Source organism: Coregonus lavaretus (genome assembly GCF_964263955.1).
Source record: "Coregonus lavaretus genome assembly, contig: HAP1_SCAFFOLD_228, whole genome shotgun sequence".
Taxonomy (NCBI): domain Eukaryota; kingdom Metazoa; phylum Chordata; class Actinopteri; order Salmoniformes; family Salmonidae; genus Coregonus; species Coregonus lavaretus.
In genome coordinates, this window is record NW_028164795.1 from 604,432 (window position 1) to 629,210 (window position 24,779).

Genomic DNA, 24,779 nt, shown 5'->3' on the forward strand with positions numbered 1-24,779 from the left:
TACTATGGGATTGAGTCACTAGACTTTGACCAGATATTATTGCATCCAAAGATCAACTGTACCTAGAACATAGATACAGAGCCACTTGTCATCAGGAAGGTGCTCTCTCAGCACAACGGAAAATATCTCAATGATTTGACATGTTCTGTTTGTGAATTCAGGCTACAAGGTAAGAATCTTCCAAGGGATTATTGTAAAGTGTGTAGGGAAATTAAAGATATGGTGTTATTATAGTATAGAGAATGACAGTAAAACACTCAGATCTAACAGTCCATTTCACCTGGGACAGGTACGTGTCAGTTCAATCATACAAAATGGCGCTAATTGGGCGTAGGCAAGTCAAATTCAAAAACATATTGTTCATATCTCGTATTATAGGATTCGTATATCGTGGTGATTTTACAATTTGTAAAAATGTTAATGTATCATAGTTCTAAATAATCTTTCAGAATATCAGAACATTTGTTGTTTTCAAAATTACAATGAGCTCCTACTTCCTTTGTAATTTGGTATGAAACCTGAACGTACTTTTCTTAACATTGATATTATGAATTAAATTCAATAATATCATAATAATAGCAGACCTGTTGAACAAAGCAACACACTAGAATGAGTTAAATTATTACAAGAAAAAGTGAGACATTATTATTATTAATTACTATTAATAATAATATTATTGTATTATTATTAATATTATATTATTATTATTATTATTAGTTCCACTACATGGAGAAAAGGTTAACATCATCAGTCATGACTACGTGTTGATGTGATTGTATTAAATCACCTGACTGTTTGGATGTATCTGTTAGTAAATGTTTTATTTCTAAGAGATAATGAATAAAATAGAACAATTGACCTTCAATAATTAGTTGTCACTGTGTTCACCACAACCAACATGTTGGATCTCTGTTTAGGGGTCAGTGGTCTAAAATGAGTCTCTCTGGGGAGAGAGAGGAGGGGGGCCCTGCCTCTAATATGAGTCTCTCTGGGGAGAGAGAGGAGGGGGGCCCTGCCTCTAAAATGAGTCTGTCTGGGGAGAGAGAGGAGGGGGTCCCTGCCTCTAAAATGAGTCTCTCTGGGGAACATGACACCAAAGCTAAGAGGTGAGATGACAATGTTGTTTAAGAATTTATAAGTTTATTTCTAAAACGCTATATCCACAATTTTTTCACGTGTCTGTAAAATATTGTTGTTCTAAGATGTTAATTAATAGATTGTTGTGTATTAATTTTTGTTTAGCAAAACGCTATTTAGCTGGAATGAAATGTTTGTATCCTGTATATTTGACTGTGATATGTGGTTGTCTCACCAGCACACACACACACACACACACACACACACACACACACACACACACACACACACACACACACACACACACACACACACACACACACACACACACACAACATCTTTACCAGCATACACAGACATCTTTACCAGCATAAACACACATCTATAGAAGTTTTGCATGACACAATCATTGTCTAATGATTGTGTCATGTCTAATATGTTGTCATGCATAACCTTATTGTTTTTACTAATTCTGATCGTTGTTACAAGCGTTGTTTTTGCTAAGAATATATAGGACAATATATGACAATAGGAATGGTTTAAAAATCCCAATATTCATTTTAAATGATCCTTATAAATAGCAGTGCTGGGGATTTTGAAAGCCATAGTCAGTCAATCAACAATAGAATAATACTCTTATGAAAAATATTGACCTTTAATTTAGTCTGTGGATACTATGCGACTAGAAAGGTTAGAAATGCATGTATGACATCACAGCACAGTTGAAAAAAATATGGCAGGTGGAAATCAAAAGAGGATGTTCTACGGAGATAGGTGGGCGGGGCAGAGAGTAGCAGAGGGGTGGGATTAAAAAAGATCATGATCGGTAATAGTCATTACTGTAAACACTATAGATGTCTGAGTACTATCTATCCAAAATGTAATGTGTATAAGTAATTATTATTATTATTATTATTATTATTATTATTATTATTATTATATATAAAAAGTAATTACTGTGTATAAAAGTATTGTATGGGGGGTAGAATTGATCTTGGTTATATGCAAACACACTGGTGGCCAGAGAGGCATCTCTTTGTTTGAACGATGGCCCACGTCAACTCTGGCTGACTTCTTTACAATACAAAACATTACAATACAATACAACTTTGTCCATTAGTTGCAGCAAACAACAAAAACATGTATTTTCTGCTCCATTCTTAACCCCCCCAAACAGCAGACCTCACACATACAGTTGAGACCAGCACAGGTTCAAGCTGCAGTGCAGTTCCCCTGGATGGAGAGCATGTTGTGGGGTTAAGGGCCTTGCTCAAGGGCCCAACGAAAGGTGAATGTTTTGAGGATGTGAACCCATTAGCTCTCCAGGGGTCAGATCAATTCCGCCCGTTCTTTCCAGCACCCGGCCCGGGATTCAAACTGGACACTTTTCGGCCACAGGTCCAATGCCTGCCACAGCTCCAACTCATTTGCCGCTGGGCGAAAACCTGAGTTAATATTCAGAAATAAGCATGAGTTAATCTGCCAAAATGAAGACAAAATGTTATGCAGACATCATTATTATGAAAACATACATGCAGTTGTCATCAGCAGCAGCCACAAGAGAGAGAGCCTCTGATAGTTCTGGGTAACTGCCAGACTGAGCAAAACATAGATAGTGTGTTAAAATACATGTAATGATTAACTAGGATATTGAATCACCAACATTTATTATACATAATTATTATACAGAAATCAATGCCAAAAGCACAAGACATACGGTAGCATGTAGTTCTATATTATTTATGGATTGATCATATAGAAATATAGAAACATTATTTTAACTACTCTAAAGCAATTACATGTGGCGCAGGAACCACTGACTCACTGCATTATTCTATAGTATTATCAAGACACCTGCTGTTAACTCTTAACATGTTAGAACAGCTCATGAGGTGTCCTAAATATCTGCCGACTAGAGACTTCATGCATAGCTTTAATTTATACCCATAAGAGTAGAATTGCTGATACAACACTTATACGACCAATTTTCTACTCTGAGACGCTTTTTTGGATATGGGCCCAGATCTCAAAATATTGTTATAAAAAAACTTTGAATGTTTGTTTTACATATAAAAAATAATAATAAATGGTTTTGTAAGACACTGTAAAGACTGGGTTTAGTTTATTGTTTGGCAGTGCTCATGTCCGCGTTCTGGAACTGTCCGCGTCCCCGTACGGTTTGGCGCCAAGCATATTGTCCAGTTACGCGCAGAGTGGTCTGAGGTGATCTCGGGGAACAACGACAGAGTTCGATACAGTGTTGAGATGCCGAAGTTTATTGTTCAATTTGCTTTTTGCTTTACGGTCAGGGACAGTATGAGTGTAGCCAGATCCTTTTCACTCGCTGTTCTTGTTTAATTGTGTGGTTCACCGGATTCGTCATCATCCTCGAGACGAGGGACAGACGAACGACCTGCTAGTTAGCCAAGCTAGTCGGTACAGCTAGCTAAGCTAGCTACTCTACCAGCAGCATCCTAGTTATCCTACCTACCACTACATCATCACCGGCTGCCTGCATTTCTTGTGGACCGATGGAGCTCCCGGGTTGTTTCTTCCACCTGTTAAATACCGTGGAGGGCTTCTCCCCTCTCATTGACGGATGCTGGCTTCCTACGCTCCCTCTGTCCGGTTCTCCCCTCTTCACTAGATGGACGGTAACTTTAGTGTTTAACCCCTCTGTGTCCAAGGACCAAACTTTTGAATATTATTTTCGGGGCGCCTCAAGTAGGCAGGACACACGTCATTTTTAACATTGCTTTTTTTCGGATAAAAACTAGTTAATTGCATCCGCCATGGAGCCCAGTTTAATAATATTACCTTCTGTCCCTGGTTATGATGTAATTGCGAAAAAACAGGCCTTATTTTAGGGTATTTTTCACCCTACCAGCTCCTATTAGTTCTATTGAGCTCCGTGACACCGACTCGCCTTCAGAACGTTCTATTCCCAGCCCATTGTTCTGCGTCACAATGCCAGCTTCACTATTGTTATCAATGAGACCTGCCTGCGTTAACCCTGTAGGTTTACCTCAGGTAACTTATTATTAACAAGGTTACGGCTACTTGGTGAGCGTTAACCCTGTAGGTTTACCTCAGGTAACTGATTATTAACAAGGTTATGGCTACTTGGTGAGCGCGCACACTGTTCACCTGAGTAGATGTTGTGGTCACCAATAGTGAGGTGAGACACAGTTTATGAGGCAATTGCTGGCGGATAGCCATCAAACATTAAAAATGTTCTGGTCATGGTTAACCATATTTGTTTTAAGAAAAAAGTGTACAATCTAAACAAAACGCATGTCCCTGTCCTCTTTTTCAAGATGTGGCCGATTTTAAAGAGCCAGAATACATTTTTTTATTAAGAAATAACACTTTTTTTGACAACTTGTTGTTTCTAAATGGCTGCTGGGTAATTTGATATGCATCGAAATCTTTGTTAGTAGGCATCAAATTGAGCGAATGCTGCGCAGGTTCACTGAGTTGCAAACCAAATGGATATAATGGGGTGATTGTTGTCTAATCGGGTGGTCTAGCTCATTGATTTGTAGATCTGACGCAGTTGCTACCTCAGATTATGAGCCTAGCAAGTGTCATGAGTGAGTTATGTAGTACCCACATACGGCCACATGGAGGAGCAAGAGTGCCATAAACCCATACTGTTTTTTGCCATATAAACCCTAAACCTAACAATCAATCAAATGTATTCATAAAGCCCTTTTTACACCAGCAGATGTCACAAAGTGCTATACAGAAACTCTTACCCTACTTATAACCTAATTTAGCCGTAACCCTAACCCCTAATTCTAGGGTAGGGTAGCCTAGAACACTTTTAGAAACTATTTTAGTAATAATATTATCTTAGTAAATACAATTATAGTATTACATAGCGTTTTGATTATTTTGTTGTTATTTTATTATATGTATAATTGCAAAACAGAACACTTGATAAATAAGACACATTTGTTTTATTTTTCAAATGTGGTTTGAATTGGGTGACTTAGTAAACTCTGTGTGAAAGTCCAGCAAATGGCGTGGGTCAGGTTTGAGACTGATCTAATTCACTTTATTTCTCAGCTGCCTCACCAATGTCTGTATGTGAATTAATAACTTTTAATTGCTAAATATTTCCAATAGATGGCAGCATAAGACAACGAAGCATCAGTCATAGGCTACAAGCAGCAATATGATTGACATAAAATATTATGCAACCAAATACTATATGTCCCATGATTTTCTAAGATGGTCACTCATTACTTTAGTTAGCTATATATCTCGTATTAGGCCTGTGATGCTTTTGGAAGAGCAACAAAATATTGACTATAGCAGGTGTTGAACCCCGGGTAAATAATCACTAGTCAGATGCACTAACCTCAACCCTAGTATACATGCATTATAGAAAATAATCTTAATATCTGATATTGGGAGTAAATAACCTCGGAATAGAAAAGACAAGAGTGCATCTTCCAGCCCGCCAATAAATTACATCAAATCAAATCAAAGTGTATTTGTCACATACACGTGTTTAGCAGATGTTATAGCGGGTGTAGCGAAATGCTTGTGCTTCTAGCTCCGACAGTGCAGTAATATCTAACAAGTAATATCTAACAATTTCACAACATATACCCAATACACACAAAACTAGTAAGGAATGGAATTTAAGAATATATACATATATGGACAAGCAATGACAGAGCGGTATGGACTAAGATACAGTAGTATATTATAGAATACAGTATATACATATGAGATGAGTAGTGCAAGATATGTAAACATTATTAAAGTGAACAGTGATTTCAATAGGCAGCAGCAGCCTCTAATGTCCTAGTGATGGCTATTTAACAGTCTGATGGCCTTGAGATAGAAGCTGTTTTTCATTCTCTCAGTCCCAGCTTTGATGCACCTGTACTGACCTCGCTATTGGATGATAGCGGGGTGAACAGGCAGTGGCTCGGGTGGTTGATGAATCTGACAATGAATGTACTAGGAAAATAAGTTTTTCTCGACCAGAGGTGACTAAAGTAATGTCCAGGCGTTAGCAGTGTGGAAAGGGACAGTAAAAAGCGTGTGCAGGAGTTTTCCTGTGAGGGGGAGTGGTGGTGTATCCAGGGAGAAAACTAAACTAACCTTCTGAAATGTCATTCATGGTCTTATGCTGCCATCTATTGGAATTATTTAGCAACTGCAGTAGTACTGAATAACGTGTATATCCTTACTAAAGTAGTAATTACTCAGAATTGCAAAATATGACATTTTCTAGTTCATTTTACCACTTACAACAATAAAATAACAATTTATAGCATAGCACAATGAAACTGACATAAACCAAAAACAACATACATTTAGATAATTATAAAAAATTAATAACAAACAATGTATTTAGATGGGTGACATTATCTGCCAAAGTAACACCTCAATCGAGCGTTCTTTTTGATTATTATTACTGTGTAAAACCTAGCAGTACTACTTATTTCTCAGAGAGTGAGACAGATATATATTATTACTGTGTAAAACCTAGCAGTACTACTTATTTCTCAGAGAGTGAGGCAGATATATTATGACTGTGTAAAACCTAGCAGTACTACTTATTTCTCTGAGAGTGAGGCAGATATATATATTATGACTGTGTAAAACCTAGCAGTACTACTTATTTCTCAGAGAGTGAGGCAGGTATATATTTTTACTGTGTAAAACCTAGTAGTACTACTTATTTCTCTGAGAGTGAGGCAGAAATATATATATAGCTGTGTAAAACCTAGCAGTACTACTTATTTCTCTGAGAGTGAGGCAGATATATATTATGACTGTGTAAAACCTAGCAGTACTACTTATTTCTCTGAGAGTGAGGCATATATATATTACTACTGTGTAAAACCTAGTAGTACTACTTATTTCTCTGAGAGTGAGGCAGATATATTATTACTGTGTAAAACCTAGTAGTACTACTTATTTCTCTGAGAGTGAGGCATATATATATATATTATTACTGTGTTAAACCTAGTAGTACTACTTATTTCTCTGAGAGTGAGGCAGATATATATTATTACTGTGTAAAACCTAGCAGTACTACTTATTTCTCAGAGAGTGAGGTAGATATATATTATTACTGTGTAAAACCTAGTAGTACTACTTATTTCTTTGAGAGTGAGGCAGATATATATATATTATTACTCTGTAAAACCTAGCAGTACTACTTATTTCTCAGAGAGTGAGGTAGATATATATTATTACTGTGTAAAACCTAGCAGTACTACTTATTTCTCTGAGAGTGAGGCAGATATATATTATTTCTGTGTAAAACCTAGCAGTACTACTTATTTCTCAGAGAGTGAGGCAGATATATATTATTACTGTGTAAAACCTAGCAGTACTACTTATTTCTCTGAGAGTGAGGCAGATATGTAGTATTTAGCAAAAAACATGATTAGAGTAGATGAGAGATGTAATCCTTGTCTCTGTTGTGTTGAAGTCCAATCAAGCAGGAGAGACCAGCCTCCCCTGTACCCAGCTGTGTGTCCATGAAGAGTGACCTGTCTATGAATCAACCTATGAAGTTTAGAGAGGGAGACTTTTCTGCTGAACAAAGGTAAGAAGAACTCATGGGTCATGGTCAGTGAGTTAAACAACACTGTCTCTAGTCATTTCTCCTCTCCCATTTTACCATTTATTTTTGTTGTTTTCATAATCCATAGGCTAATAATTTTTTCCATTTTCATAGTCCTGAAACAATATTAAACAAACACTACATCCCTCCCTGTGTGTGTGTGTGTGTGTGTCTGTGTGTGTGTGTGTGTGTGTGTGTGTGTGTGTGTGTGTGTGTGTGTGTGTGTGTGTGTGTGTGTGTGCACTCCCTGGATGAGGAGATGTAATCTCATGTTTTTTCCACAGAAACCAACAGGAGAGATCAGAGTCAGAGATTCTCAGTGGTCAGTCTTCCCAGAGTCATCAAACAGACCTGGCCTCCATATTCAGTGTATGTGGTCCTGTTATGTACATTTGTTTTTGTTTACCTCAAGTAAAGTTGATCTTTCAATCATTAATTCATGTGTTAATGAGAAAGCATTTAGTCTCTTGCTTAACTGATTTACTTGATTTCTTTCAGTTGCTTGAAGAGAATATTATGACATTTGTGAAGAACGAGCTGAAGATGTTCAAGAGGATTCTTAGTCCAGAACTCCCAGAAGGCTTTGAGAGTCAGAAGCAGGATAAGGAAGTGGTGGATGCTGAAGATGAGAAGCAGGAGAGCAGTGCCAGAGAGGGGGCTCTGAAGATCACACTGCACGTCCTGAGGAAAATGAACCAGAAGGAGCTTGCTGACACACTGGAGAAAAGTAAGAGCTGTCTGCCTCGTGTTGAATGCTGTTTTATAACATTTAAAAGCTGTAGCTAAAGTACAGCTAAAGTAGCTGTGTAACTCAATGATATTGTAGCAGCCTTAACACAACACCTAGTGACCTCATCAACTAGCAGCAGGGATGTGTTGTGTTGTGTTGAGAGAGAGAGAGAGAGAGAGAGAGAGAGAGAGAGAGAGAGAGAGAGAGAGAGAGAGAGAGAGAGAGAGAGAGAGATAATACCAATAATAATATAATCAGTCATACCAGTCTGTAATGCATTATGAGAACATTTACACATTTATACAGTCAGTTATACAAATAAATTATTATAATTTAAAATGTTATAACAGTCCCACAATATTGTAGGCATTAAAACAGACGTAATATTAATATCCTCTGTGTTATTTCTTCATTCAGATGAGCTTGCTGTGATTTGTCAACGTGAACTCAAATCGAATCTAAAGAAGAAGTTTCAGTGTGTATTTGAGGGGATTGCTAAACAAGGAAACCCAACACTTCTCAATAAGATCTACACAGAGCTCTACATCACAGAGGGTGGAACAGGAGAGGTCAATAATGAACATGAGCTGAGACAGATTGAGACAACAACCAGGAAACAAGCAAGACCAGAGACTGCAATCAAATGTAACGACATCTTCAAACCCTTAACTGGACAAGACAAACTTATCAGAACTGTGCTGACAAAGGGAGTCGCTGGCATTGGAAAAACAGTCTCTGTGCAGAAGTTCATTCTGGACTGGGCTGAAGGAAAAGCAAATCAGGATGTCCAGTTTGTATTTTCATTCCCTTTTCGGGAGCTACATTCGATGAAAAAGAAAAAACAGACTTTCATTGAACTTCTCAATCACTTCTCAATGGAAACCAAAGAATCAAGAATCTCCAACTACGACAAGTACAAAGTTCTGTTCATCTTTGATGGTCTGGATGAGTGCCGACTGCCCCTAGACTTCAAGAAGAACAAGATATGCTGTGACATCACAAAGTCAACCTCAGTGGATGTTCTGCTGACAAATCTCATCAAGGGAAATCTGCTTCCCTCTGCTCTCCTCTGGATAACTACCCGACCTGCAGCAGCCAATAAGATCCCTTCAGGGTGTGTTGACCAGGTGACAGAGGTACGAGGGTTCAATGACCCACAGAAGGAGGAGTACTTCAGGAAGAGATTCAGTGATCAGGACCTGGCCAGCAGAATCATCTCACACATAAAGACATCAAGGAGCCTCCACATCATGTGCCACATTCCAGTCTTCTGTTGGATTTCTGCAACAGTCCTTGAACACATGTTGAGTACAGACAAGACAGAAGAGATGCCCAAGACTCTGACTGAGATGTACACACACCTTGTGGAGTTTCATACCAAACAGAAGAATGAAAAGTATCTTGGGAAAGAAGAGACAGGTCCACACTGGAATAAAGAGAGCATTCTGTCACTGGGAAAACTGGCTTTTCAACAGCTTGTGAATGGCAATCTGATTTTCTATGAAGAAGACCTGAAAGAGGCTGGCATTGATGTCAATGAAGCCTCAGTGTACTCAGGATTGTGCACACAGCTCTTTAAAGAGGAATGTGGGCTGTACCAGGACAAGGTGTACTGCTTCGTGCATCTGAGCATTCAGGAGTTTCTGGCTGCTGTATATGTGTTCCTCTCATTCATCAACAACAATGAGAATCTAATGGCAAAACCTCAATCAACCAGGAACTTTTTTGCACTGTTCAGAGACATGCCTGAAGTTACTTTCTACAAGAGTGCTGTGGATAAAGCCTTACAAAGTGAGACGGGAAACCTGGACCTGTTCCTCCGCTTCCTTCTGGGCCTCTCACTGGAGTCCAATCAGAAGTACTTACGAGGTCTACTGACAAAGACAAGAAGCAGCTCACAGAGCCATGAAGAAACAGTCAAGTACATCAAGGAGAAGATCAGGGAGAATCCCTCTCCAGAGAGGTGCATCAATCTGTTCCACTGTCTGAATGAACTGAATGACCATTCTCTAGTGGAGGAGATCCAAAGCTACCTGAGATCAGGAAGTCTCTCAGAAGAAGAACTGTCACCTGCACAGTGGTCAGCTCTGGTCTTTGTGTTGCTGACTTCAGAAAAGGAGCTGGATGTGTTTGACCTGAAGAAATACTCCAGATCAGAGGAAGGTCTTCTGAGGCTGCTGCCAGTGGTCAAAGCCTCCAGAGCTGCTCTGTGAGTACATAAAATGACATTTAAGTACTAATCATCAGGAAGAAATATTCAGTTTAGAGAAATATATATGTATTATAATATGTATATAATGTATAATATTACATTGAAAAACTTACTGAATCAATGCATTGATGTTCACATTAGTATAACAATATGACCATACAATTCTAGGAGACGGAAGATTAATCTATATGTTGTTTAAGAGAATAAACCAAATGCATCTGCCATTGTCCTTCTACACTACTGGTGTTAAATTAACAGTGTGTTTGTGAAATCATGATGATCTCTCTGTCAGGCTGTCAGGCTGTGGAGTCACAGAGAAAGGCTGTACTTCTCTGGTCTCAGCTCTGAGTTCAAACCCCTCACACCTGAGAGAGCTGGATCTGAGTAACAATGACCTGAAGGATTCAGGAGTGAAGCTGCTCTCTGCTGGACTGGGGAATCCCCACTGTAAACTGGAGACTCTGAGGTCAGTATTCCTGTAGTTGGTCAACAAGTGATAACTGTTCACCAGATTCATATGTGTTTACCAGGCACACATAGTCCACACCATATGTTTACATTTTAGTCATTTAGCAGACGCTCTTATCCAGAGCGACTTACAGGTAGTGAATACATATTTTTTAAATATTGGCCCCCCGTGGGAATCGAACCCACAACCCTGGCGTTGCAAACGCCATGCTCTATCAACTGAGCTACATCCCTGCCGGCCATTCCCTCCCCTACCCTGGATGACGCTGGGCCAATTGTGCGCCGCCCATGAGTCTCCCGGTCGCGTCAGAGCCTGGATTCGAACCAGGATCTAGTGGCACAGTTAGCACTGCAATGCAGTGCCTTAGACCACTGCGCCACTCAGGAGCTTATATGTGTTTGGACAGTGAAGCTTACAGTTTTAAATTTGGCGCTATAATCCAGCAATTTAGATTTCAGATAAAACGTTTCATATTAGGTTACAGTACAGAATGTCACCTTTTATTTTATGTTAATGGTGAGAGGTTAGCATGTTTTGTTGTATTATCAGGATTAATTTAGTAGTGTTTAGAAACATGTTATCTACTCACTTAGACAGAAGATTAATCCAGTCATCATCCACCATTCAGTTACTATTGGGCAAAACATAACCCAAAACACAACCAAAACAAACTGCAAATGCAACCAACGAGTTTGGGACCAAATACTAAACCTTTGACTACTTTAATACACTTGAAGTGAATTGGTCAGAATACTTTTGACTTCTTCAAATGGGGGGAATCGATACATAAAGTGCTTTCATTTAAAATGTTAGCTTCTCTGTCAAAATAGATATAGTGTGGACTGTATACTCAATACAATCTAAATCTGATACCTCACCGTCTGTCTTTTGACTGATACTGCTTTTTAAACTGCTCTGGTCAGTCTACTCAAATATTTGTACTATACAGTGAGGGAAAAAAGTATTTGATCCCCTGCTGATTTTGTACGTTTGCCCACTGACAAAGACATGATCAGTCCATCATTTTAATGATAGGTTTATTTGAACAGTGAGAGACAGAATAACAATAAAGAAATCCAGAAAAACGCATGTCAAAAATGTTATAAATTGATTTGCATTTTAATGAGGGAAATAAATATTTGACCCCTCTGCAAAACATGACTTAGTACTTGGTGGCAAAACCCTTGTTGGCAATCAGAGGTCAGACGTTTCTTGTAGTTGGCCACCAGGTTTGCACACATCTCAGGAGGGATTTTGTCCCACTCCTCTTTGCAGATCTTCTCCAAGTCATTAAGGTTTTGAGGCTGACGTTTGGCAACTCGAACCTTCAGCTCCCTCCACAGATTTTCTATGGGATTAAGGTCTGGAGACTGGCTAGGCCACTCCAGGACCTTAATGTGCTTCTTCTTGAGCCACTCCTTTGTTGCCTTGGCCGTGTGTTTTGGGTCATTGTCATGCTGGAATACCCATCCACGACCCATTTTCAATGCCCTGACTGAGGGAAGGAGGTTCTCATCCAAGATTTGACCGTACATGGCCCCGTCCATCGTCCCTTTGATGCGGTGAAGTTGTCCTGTCCCCTTAGCAGAAAAACACCCCCAAAGCATAATGTTTCCACCTCCATGTTTGACGGTGGGGATGGTGTTCTTTGGGTCATAGGCAGCATTCCTCCTCCTCCAAACACGGCGAGTTGAGTTGATGCCAAAGACCTAGTTTTTGGTCTCATCTGACCACAATACTTTCACCCAGTTCTCCTCTGAATCATTCAGATGTTCATTGGCAAACTTCAGACGGGCCTGTATAAGTGCTTTCTTGAGCAGGGGGACCTTGCGGGCGCTGCAGGGTTTCAGTCCTTTCACGGCATAGTGCAGGGTTCTGCAATTCCGGTCCTGGAGGGCCGAAACACTTGTGTTTTTTTAATTTCTACCTGGTAGTTAATTGCACTCACCTGGTGTCCCAGGTCTGAATTAGCCCCTGATTAGAAGGAGAGGATGAAAAACAGAGGTGTTTCGGCCCTCCAGGACCGGAATTGAAGAACCCTGGCATAGTGTGTTACCAATTTTTTTCTTGGTGACTATGGTCCCAGCTGCCTTGGGATCATTGACAAGATCCTCCCGTGTAGTTCTGGGCTGATTCCTCACTGTTCTCATAATTCCTGTAGTTCCTGTAGTTCCTGGAATTCCTGTAATTCTCCTGAGTGGCGCAGTGGTCTAAGGCACTGCATTGCAGTGCTAGCTGTGCCACTAGAGATCCTGGTTCGAATCCAGGCTCTGTTGTAGCCGGCCATGACCGGGAGACCCATGGGGCGGCGCACAATTGGTCCAGGTAGGGGAGGGAATGGCCGGCAGGGATGTAGCTCAGTTGGTAGAGCATGGCATTTGCAATGCCAGGGTTGTGGGTTCGATTCCCACAGGGGGCCAGTATGAAAAAAATTAAAAATATAATGTATGCACTAAATGTAAGTCGCTCTGGATAAGAGCGTCTGCTAAAATGTAAATAATCATTGCAACTCCACGAGGTGATATCTTGCATGGAGCCCCAGGCCGAGGGAGATTGACAGTTTTTTTGTGTTTCTTCCATTTGCGAATAATCGCACCAACTGTTGACACCTTCTCACCAATTGTTTGGCGATGGTCTTGTAGCCCATTCCAGCCTTGTGTAGGTCTACAATCTTGTCCCTGACATCCTTGGAGAGCTCTTTGGTCTTGGCCATGGTGGAGAGTTTGGAATCTGATTGATTGATTGCTTCTGTGGACAGGTGTCTTTTATACAGGTAACAAGCTGATATTAGGAGCACTCCCTTTAAGAGTGTGCTCCTAATTTCAGCTCATTACCTGTATAAAAGACACCTGGGAGCCAGAAACCTTTCTGATTGAGAGGGGGTCAAATAATTATTTTCCTCATTAAAATGCAAATCAATTTATAACATTTTTGACATGCGTTTTTCTGGATTTTGTTGTTGTTATTCTGTCTCTCACTGTTCAAATAAACCTACCATTAAAATGATAGACTGATCATTTCTTTGTCAGTGGGCAAACGTACAAAATCAGCAGGGGATCAAATACTTTTTTCCCTCACTGTACATGTTCTATCTAGAAGCAATAATCTGATAATTTCTAATAATGATACATTAATTTATGAATAGATATGGCAGGTTTCAGGACACTGATATATCTGAATATGTTGAAAAAATATACTGCCACTATTTTCACCGCCAAAGAATAGCAGTGTGGTTTTAATATGATTTGACTCTTTGCAGGCTGTCACACTGTCTAGTCACAGAGGAAGGCTGTGATTATCTGGTCTCAGCTCTGAGGTCAAACCCCTCACACCTGAGAGAGCTGGACCTGAGCTACAATGACCTGAAGGATTCAGGAGTGAAGCTGCTCTCTGCTGGACTGGGGAATCCCCACTGTAAACTGGAGACTCTGAGGTCAGTATTCCTGTAGTTGGTCAACAAGTGATAACTGTTCACCAGATCCACATGTGTTTACCAGGCACACATAGTCCACACCATATGTGTTTGGACAGTGAAGCTTACAGTTTTTAATTTGGCGCTATGCTCCAGCATTTTGGATTTGAGATAAAATGTTTCATATTAGGTGGAATTACAGAAAGGTCACCTTTTATTTTATGTTAATGGTGAGAGGTTAGCATATTTTGTTGTAGCCTCTGGAACTCTCTCACTCATTATTATTAATGATTAATTCATAATTTTTCTTAATCATGGCATCATCAGGATTCATTTAGTAATGTTTAGAAACATGTTATCTACTCACTTAGACAGAAAATTAATCCAGTCATCATCCACCATTCAGTTACTATTGGGCAAAACATAACCCAAAACACAACCAAAACAAACTGCAAATGCAACCAACGAGTTTGGGACCAAATACTAAACCTTTGACTACTTTAATACACTTGAAGTGAATTGGTCAGAATACTTTTGACTTCATCAAATGGGGGGAATAGATACATAAAGTGCTTTCATTTGAAATGTTAGCTTCTCTGTCAAAATAGATATGGTGTGGACTGTATACTCATACAATCTAAATCTGATACCTCACCGTCTGTCTTTTGACTGATAATGCTTTTTAAACTGCTCTGGTCAGTCTACTCAAATATTTGTACTATACAGTGAGGGAAAAAAGTATTTGATCCCCTGCTGATTTTGTACATTTGCCCACTGACAAAGACATGATCAGTCCATCATTTTAATGATAGGTTTATTTGAACAGTGAGAGACAGAATAACAATAAAGAAATCCAGAAAAACGCATGTCAAAAATGTTATAAATTGATTTGCATTTTAATGAGGGAAATAAATATTTGACCCCTCTGCAAAACATGACTTAGTACTTGGTGGCAAAACCCTTGTTGGCAATCAGAGGTCAGACGTTTCTTGTAGTTGGCCACCAGGTTTGCACACATCTCAGGAGGGATTTTGTCCCACTCCTCTTTGCAGATCTTCTCCAAGTCATTAAGGTTTTGAGGCTGACGTTTCGCAACTCGAACCTTCAGCTCCCTCCACAGATTTTCTATGGGATTAAGGTCTGGAGACTGGCTAGGCCACTCCAGGACCTTAATGTGCTTCTTCTTGAGCCACTCCTTTGTTGCCTTGGCCGTGTGTTTTGGGTCATTGTCATGCTGGAATACCCATCCACGACCCATTTTCAATGCCCTGACTGAGGGAAGGAGGTTCTCATCCAAGATTTGACGGTACATGGCCCCGTCCATCGTCCCTTTGATGCGGTGAAGTTGGCCTGTCCCCTTAGCAGAAAAACACCCCCAAAGCATAATGTTTCCACCTCCATGTTTGACGGTGGGGATGGTGTTCTTGGGGTCATAGGCAGCATTCCTCCTCCTCCAAACACGGCGAGTTGAGTTGATGCCAAAGACCTAGTTTTTGGTCTCATCTGACCACAATACTTTCACCCAGTTCTCCTCTGAATCATTCAGATGTTCATTGGCAAACTTCAGACGGGCCTGTATAAGTGCTTTCTTGAGCAGGGGGACCTTGCGGGCGCTGCAGGGTTTCAGTCCTTTCACGGCATAGTGCAGGGTTCTTCAATTCCGGTCCTGGAGGGCCGAAACACTTGTGTTTTTTTAATTTCTACCTGGTAGTTAATTGCACTCACCTGGTGTCCCAGGTCTGAATTAGCCCCTGATTAGAAGGAGAGGATGAAAAACAGAGGTGTTTCGGCCCTCCAGGACCGGAATTGAAGAACCCTGGCATAGTGTGTTACCAATTTTTTTCTTGGTGACTATGGTCCCAGCTGCCTTGGGATCATTGACAAGATCCTCCCGTGTAGTTCTGGGCTGATTCCTCACTGTTCTCATAATTCCTGTAGTTCCTGGAATTCCTGTAATTCTCCTGAGTGGCGCAGTGGTCTAAGGCACTGCATCGCAGTGCTAGCTGTGCCACTAGAGATCCTGGTTCAAATCCAGTCTCTGTCGTAGCTGGCCGCGACCGGGAGACCCATGGGGCGGTGCACAATTGGTCCAGGTAGGGGAGGGAATGGCCGGCAGGGATTTAGCTCAGTTGGTAGAGCATGGCATTTGCAATGCCAGGGTTGTGGGTTCGATTCCCACAGGGGGCCAGTATGAAAAAAATTAAAAATATAATGTATGCACTAAATGTAAGTCGCTCTGGATAAGAGCGTCTGCTAAAATGTAAATAATCATTGCAACTCCACGAGGTGATATCTTGCATGGAGCCCCAGGCCGAGGGAGATTGACAGTTTTTTTGTGTTTCTTCCATTTGCGAATAATCGCACCAACTGTTGTCACCTTCTCACCAATTGTTTGGCGATGGTCTTGTAGCCCATTCCAGCCTTGTGTAGGTCTACAATCTTGTCCCTGACATCCTTGGAGAGCTCTTTGGTCTTGGCCATGGTGGAGAGTTTGGAATCTGATTGATTGATTGCTTCTGTGGACAGGTGTCTTTTATACAGGTAACAAGCTGAGATTAGGAGCACTCCCTTTAAGAGTGTGCTCCTAATCTCAGCTCGTTACCTGTATAAAAGACACCTGGGAGCCAGAAACCTTTCTGATTGAGAGGGGGTCAAATAATTATTTCCCTCATTAAAATGCAAATCAATATATAACATTTTTGACATGCGTTTTTCTGGATTTTGTTGTTATTCTGTCTCTCACTGTTCAAATAAACCTACCATTAAAATGATAGACTGATCATTTCTTTGTCAGTGGGCAAACGTACATAATCAGCAGGGGATCAAATACTTTTTTCCCTCACTGTACATGTTCTATCTAGAAGCAATAATCTGATAATTTCTAATAATGATACATTAATTTATGAATAGATATGGCAGGTTTCAGGACACTGATATATCTGAATATGTTGAAAAAATATACTGCCACTATTTTCACCGCCAAAGAATAGCAGTGTGGTTTTAATATGATTTGACTCTTTGCAGGCTGTCACACTGTCTAGTCACAGAGGAAGGCTGTGATTCTCTGGTCTCAGCTCTGAGGTCAAACCCCTCACACCTGAGAGAGCTGGATCTGAGTAACAATGACCTGAAGGATTCAGGAGTGAAGCTGCTCTCTGCTGGACTGGGGAATCCCCACTGTAAACTGGAGACTCTGAGGTCAGTATTCCTGTAGTTGGTCAACAAGTGATAATTGTTCACCAGATCCACATGTGTTTACCAGGCACACATAGTCCACACCATATGTGTTTGGACAGTGAAGCTTACAGTTTTTAATTTGGCGCTATGCTCCAGCATTTTGGATTTGAGATAAAATGTTTCATATTAGGTGGAATTACAGAATGTCACCTTTTATTTTATGTTAATGGTGAGAGGTTAGCATATTTTGTTGTATCCTCTGGAACTCTCTCACTCATTATTATTAATGATTAATTCATAATTTTTCTTAATCATGGCATCATCAGAATTCATTTAGTAATGTTTAGAAACATGTTATCTACTCACTTAGACAGAAAATTACTCCAGTCATCATCCACCATTCAGTTACTATTGGGCAAAACATAACCCAAAACACAACCAAAACAAACTGCAAATGCAACCAACGAGTTTGGGACCAAATACTCAACTTTTGACTACTTTAATACACTTGAAGTGAATTGGTCAGAATACTTTTGACTTCTTCAAATGGGGGGAATAGATACATAAAGTGCTTTCATTTGAAATGTTAGCTTCTCTGTCAAACTAGATATGGTGTGGACTGTATACTCAATACAATCTAAATCTGATACCTCACTGTCTGTCTTTTGACTGATAGTGCTTTTTAAACTGCTCTGGTCAGTCTACTCAAATATTTGTAATATGCATTTTTGTATCTACAAGCAATACTTTGTTAATTTGTCATTTCCAATAATGAAACATTCATTTATGAATAGATATGGCAGGTTTCAGGACGCTGATATATCTCAATATGTTGCAAAAAATATACTGCCACTATTTTGACCACCAAAGAATAGCAGTGTGGTTTTAATATGATTTTACTCATTGCAGGCTGTCAGGCTGTCTAGTCACAGAGGAAGGCTGTGCTTCTCTGGTCTCAGCTCTGAAGTCAAACCCCTCACACCTGAGAGAGCTGGATCTGAGTAACAATGACCTGAAGGATTCAGGAGTGAAGCTGCTCTCTGCTGGACTGGGGAATCCCCACTGTAAACTGGAGACTCTGAGGTCAGTATTCCTGTAGTTGGTCAACAAGTGATAACTGTTCACCAGATCCACATGTGTTTACCAGGCACACATAGTCCACACCATATGTGTTTGGACAGTGAAGCTTACAGTTTTACATTTGATGCTATGCTCCATCATTTTGGATTTGAGGTAGAATGTTTCATATTAGGTAACAGTATATAATGTCAAATTTTATTTGAAGGTATTCATACATATCTGTGTTACTGTTTAGAAATGAAAGCACTTAATGTATCTAGTTCACCCATTTGAAAAAGTCGTAATAATTTGGACATATTCACTTATAATGTATTAAAGTAGTCATAAGTTTAGTATTTGGTCCCATATTCCTTACCTGCAGTGATTACGTCAAGCTTGTGATTCTACAAACTTGTTGAATACATTTGCAGTTTGTTTTGGTTGTGTTTTGGATGATGTTTTTCCTAATAGAAACTGAATGGTGAATAATGTCCTGTCATTTTGGAGTCACTTCACTTGTATTGTCAGTAAGAATAGAAGATGTTTCTGAACACTTCTACATTCATGTGGATGCTACTATGATTATGAATAATCATGAATGAATCGTGAATGATGATGAATGAGAAAGTTACAGAGGCACAAGGATCATAACCCCCTCTGTTATTGGTAATGGTGAGAGGTTAGCATGTTTTGTTGTAGCCTCTGTAACTTTCTCACTCATTATTATTCATGATTCATTCATGATTTTTCTAAATCATGTAATCATTAGGATTAATATAGTAGTGTTTAGAAACATGTTATCTACTCACATAGACAGAAAATTACTCCAGTCATCATCCACCATTCAGCTACTATCGGACAAAACACAACCCAAAACACAACCAAAACAAACTGCAAATGCAACCAACGAGTTTGGGACCAAATACTCAACTTTTGACTACTTTAATACACTATAAGTGAATTGGTCAGAATACTTATGACTTCTTCAAATGGGGGACTAGATACATAAAGTGCTTTCATTTCTAAATGTTGAAACAGATATGTATGAAAATACCCTCAAATAAAAGGTGACATTATATACTGTCACCTCATATAAAACATCTGATCTCAAATCCCAAATGTTGGAGTATAGAGCCACATTTAAAATGTTAGCTTCACTGTCAAAATAGATATGGTGTGGACTGTATACTCAATACAATCTAAATCTGATACCTCACTGTTTGTCTTTTGACTGATACTGCTTTTTAAACTGCTCTGGTCAGTCTACTCAAATATTTGTACTACATATTTTTATATCTACAAGCAGTACTTTGATAATTTGTCATTTCTAATAATGAAACATCCATTTATGAATAGATAGGGCAGGTTTCAGGACACTGATTTATCTGAAAATGTTGAAAAATATACTTTCAATATCTTCACCACCAAAGAATAGCAGTGTGGTTTTAATATGATTTGACTCTTTGCAGGCTGTCAGGCTGTCTAGTCACAGAGGAAGGCTGTGCTTCTCTGGTCTCAGCTCTGAAGTCAAACCCCTCACACCTGAGAGAGCTGGATCTGAGTAACAATGACCTGAAGGATTCAGGGGTGAAGCTGCTCTCTGCTGGACTGGGGAATCCCCACTGTAAACTGGAGACACTGAGGTCAGTATTCCTGTATCACTCAATGAACACACACTCATTGGACACACATACACACACACACACACACACACCAACACACACACACACTGTAAACACACACACTGGACACATACACACAAAGGACACACACACACACACAAACACACACTAGACACACACAAACACACACACACTGGACACACACACACACAATGATTAATTTAGTAGTGTTTAGAAACATGTTATCTACTGTTAATAATCATACATTAATTCATGTATATACAGTACCAGTCAAAAGTTTGGACACACCTACTCAATGAAGGGTTTTTCTTTATTTTTACTATTTTTTCCATTGTAGAATAATAGTGAAGACATCAAAACTATGAAATAACACATATGGAATCATGTAGTAACCCAAATAGTGTTAAACAAATGAAAATATATTTTATATTTGAAATTCTTCAAATAGCCACCCTTTGCCTTGATGACAGCTTTGCATACTCTTGGCATTCTCTCAACCAGCTTCACCTGGAATGCTTTTCCAACAGTCTTGAAGGAATTCCCACATATGCTGAGCACTTGTTGGCTGCTTTTCCTTCACTCTGCCGTCCGACTCATCCCAAACCATCTCAATTGGGTTGAGGTCGGGTGATTGTGGAGGCCAGGTCATCTGATGCAGCACTCAATCCCTCTCCTTACACAGTCTGGAAGTGTGTTGGGTCATTGTCCTGTTGAAAAACAAATGATAGTCCCACTAAGCCCAAACCAGATGGGATGGCGTATCGCTGCAGAATGCTGTGGTAGCCATGCTGGTTAAGTGTGCCTTGAATTCTAAATAAATCACAAACAGTGTCACCAGCAAAGCACCCCCACACCATAACACCTCCTCCTCCAAGCTTTACGGTGGGAACTACACATGCCGAGATCATCCGTTCACGCACACAGCTTCTCACAAAGACACGGCGGTTGGAACCAAAAATCTCAAATTTGGACTCCAGGCCAAAGGACAAATGTCCACCTGTGTAATGTCCATTGCTCGTGATTCTTGGCCCAAGCAGGTCTCTTCTTATTATTTGTGTCCTTTAGTAGTGGTTTATTTGCAGCAATTGAACATCTTGGCATGGTTCTGTTATAATCTCCACCCGGCACAGCCAGAAGAGGACTGGCCACCCCTCATAGCCTGGTTCCTCTCTAGGTTTCTTCCTAGGTTTTGCCTTTCTAGGGAGTTTTTCCTAGCCACCGTGCTTCTACACCTGCATTACTAGCTGTTTGGGGTTTTAGGCTGGGTTTCTGTACAGCACTTCGAGATATTAGCTGATGTAAGAAGGGCTATATAAAATAAAATTGATTGAATTCGACCATGAAGGCCTGATTCACACAGTCTCCTCTGAACAGTTGATGTTGAGATGTGTCTGTGACTTGAACTCTGTGAAGAATTTATTTGGGCAGCAATTTCTGAGGCTGGTAACTCAGATGAACTTATCCTCTGCAGGAGAGGTAACTCTGGGTCTTCCATTCCTGTGGCGGTCCTCATGATAGCCAGTTTCATCATAGTGCTTGATATTTTTTGCGACTGCACTTGAAGAAACTTTAAAAGTTCTTGAAATGTTCCTTATTGAATGACCGTCATGTCTTAAAGTAATGATGGACTGTCATTTCTCTTTGCTTATTTGAGCTGTTCTTGCCATAATATGGACTTGGTCTTTTACCCAATAGGGCTATCTTCTGTATACCACCCCTACCTTGTTACAACACAACTGATTGGCTCAAACTCATTAAGGAAATAAATTCCACAAATTACCTTTTAAGAAGGCACACCTGTTAATTGAAATGCGTTCCAGGTGACTACCTCATGAAACTGGTTGAGAGAATGCCAAGAGTGTGCAAAGCTGTCATCAAGGCAACGGGTGGCTATTTAAGAATCTAAAATCTAAAATATATTTTGATTTGTTTAACAGTTTTTTGGTTACTACATGATTCCATGTGTGTTATTTCATAGTTTTGATGTCTTCACTATTATTCTACAATGTAGAAAAATTGTTTTAAAAAAACTAAACAAAAACTTGAATGAGTAGGTGTGTCCAAACTTTTGACTGGTACTGTATATAAATTAATGTATCATTATTAACAATAGATAACATGTTTCCAAACACTACTATATATGAATAGATATGGCAGGTTTCAGGACACTGATGTATCTGAAAATTTTGAAAAAATATATTTTCACCACCAAAGAATAGCAGTGTGGTTTTAATATGATTTGACTCTTTGCAGGCTGTCAGGCTGTCTAGTCACAGAGGAAGGCTGTGCTTCTCTGGTCTCAGCTCCGAAGTCAAACCCCTCACACCTGAGAGAGCTGGATCTGAGTAACAATGACCTGAAGGATTCAGGAGTGAAGCTGCTCTCTGCTGGACTGGGGAATCCCCACTGTAAACTGGAGACTCTGAGGTCAGTATTCCTGTAGTTGGTCAACAAGTGATAACTGTTCACCAGATCCACATGTGTTTACCAGGCACACATAGTCCACACCATATGTGTTTGGACAGTGAAGCTTACAGTTTTACATTTGGTGCTGTGCTCCAGGATTTTGGATTTGAGATAGAATGTTTCATATTAGGCAACAGTACAGAATGTCACCTTTTATTTTAGGGTATTTTCATACATATCTGTTTTACTGTTTAGAAATGAAAGCACTTTATGTATCTAGTTCTCCCATTTGAAAAAGTCTTAATAATTTGGACATATTCACTTATATTGTATTAAAGGAGTCTTAAGTTTAGTATTTGGTCCAATATTCTTTGCCTGCAGTGATTACATCAAGCTTGTGATTCTACAAACGTGTTGAATACATTTGCAGTTTGTCTTGGTTGTGTTTTAGATGATGTTTTTCCCAATAGAAGCTGAATGGTGAATAATGTCCTGTCATTTTGGAGTCACTTCACTTGTATTGTCAGTAAAAATAGAAGATGTTTCTGAACACTTCTACATTCATGTGGATGCTACCGTGATTATGAATAATCATGAATGAATCGTGAATGATGATGAATGAGAAAGTTACAGAGGAACAAGGATCATACCCCTTCTGTTATTGGTAATGGTGAGAGGTTAGCATGTTTCGTTGTAGCCTCTGTAACTTTCTCACTCATTATTATTCATGATTCATTCATGATTTTTCTTCATCATTGCATCATCAGGATTAATTTAGTAGTGTTTAGAAACATGTTATTTACTCACTTAGACAGAAATTTACTCCAGTCATCATCCACCATTCAGTTACTATCGGGCAAAACATAACCCAAAACACAACCAAAACAAACTGCAAATGCAACCAACGAGTTTACAACCAAATACTAAACTTTTGACTACTTTAATACACTATAAGTGAATTGGTCAAAATAGTTATGACTTCTTCAAATGGGGGACTAGATACATAAAGTGCTTTCATTTCTAAACGGTGAAACAGATATGTATTAAAATATCCTCAAATAAAAGGTGACATTATATACTGTCACCTCATATAAAACATTTGATCTCAAATCCCAAATGTTGGAGTATATAGCGACATTTAAAATGTAATCTTCACTGTCAAAATAGATATGGTGTGGACTGTATACTCAATACAATCTAAATATGATACCTCACTGTCTGTCTTTTGACTGATACTGCTTTTTAAACTGCTCTGGTCAGTCTACTCAAATATTTGTACTATACATGTTTCTCTCTACAAGCAATATTATGATCATTTCTAATAATTATACATTCATTTATGAATAGATATGGCAGGTTTCAGGACACTGATATATCTTATTATGTAGAAAAAATATACTGCCACTATTTTCACCACCAAAGGATAGCAGTGTGATTTTAATATGATTTGACTCTTTGCAGGCTGTCAGGCTGTCTAGTCACAGAGGAAGGCTGTGCTTCTCTGGTCTCAGCTCTGAAGTCAAACCCCTCACACCTGAGAGAGCTGGACCTGAGCTACAATCACCCAGGAGACTCAGGAGTCAGACTGCTCTCTGCTGGACTGGAGGATCCACACTTCAGACTGGAGAAACACAAGTATGTAGAGGGTTTATGTCAATGTTCATATCAGACATGTTGGAGTTATCAGGCTAGTTAAGACAAACATTCTGACCACCACTTGGACTAAGTTATATGCTGACCGTGTGTGTGTGTGTGTGTGTGTGTGTGTGTGTGTGTGTGTGTGTGTGTGTGTGTGTGTGTGTGTGTGTGTGTGTGTGTTTGTGTCCAGTTTGTGTGTGTGTCCAATGTGTGTGTGTGGGTCCAATGTGTGTTTTTGTGTGTGTGTTCAGTGTGTGTGTGTGTGTGTGTGTGTGTGTGTGTGTGTGTGTGTGTGTGTGTGTGTGTGTGTGTGTGTGTGTGTGTGTGTGTGTGTGTGTGTGTGTGTGTGTGTGTGTGT

At 39.6% G+C, this 24,779-nt stretch overlaps 1 protein-coding gene and 1 long non-coding RNA gene across 2 annotated transcripts in view; both read left to right on the forward strand.

Moving 5' to 3' along the window:
* Positions 1-24,779, forward strand: part of LOC311116629 — a 100,714-nt gene that overhangs the window by 72,622 nt on the left and 3,313 nt on the right. The window lies entirely within an intron of this gene.
* Positions 1,024-22,958, forward strand: LOC311116617 (NLR family CARD domain-containing protein 3-like; the record flags this gene model as incomplete). Its single annotated transcript, XM_084191680.1, has 8 exons — positions 1,024-1,106; positions 7,541-7,657; positions 7,960-8,044; positions 8,174-8,402; positions 8,823-10,614; positions 18,585-18,758; positions 20,204-20,389; positions 22,940-22,958. 8 exons carry the CDS (start codon positions 1,024-1,026, stop codon positions 22,956-22,958), a joined length of 2,685 nt encoding a protein of 894 aa, XP_084047806.1.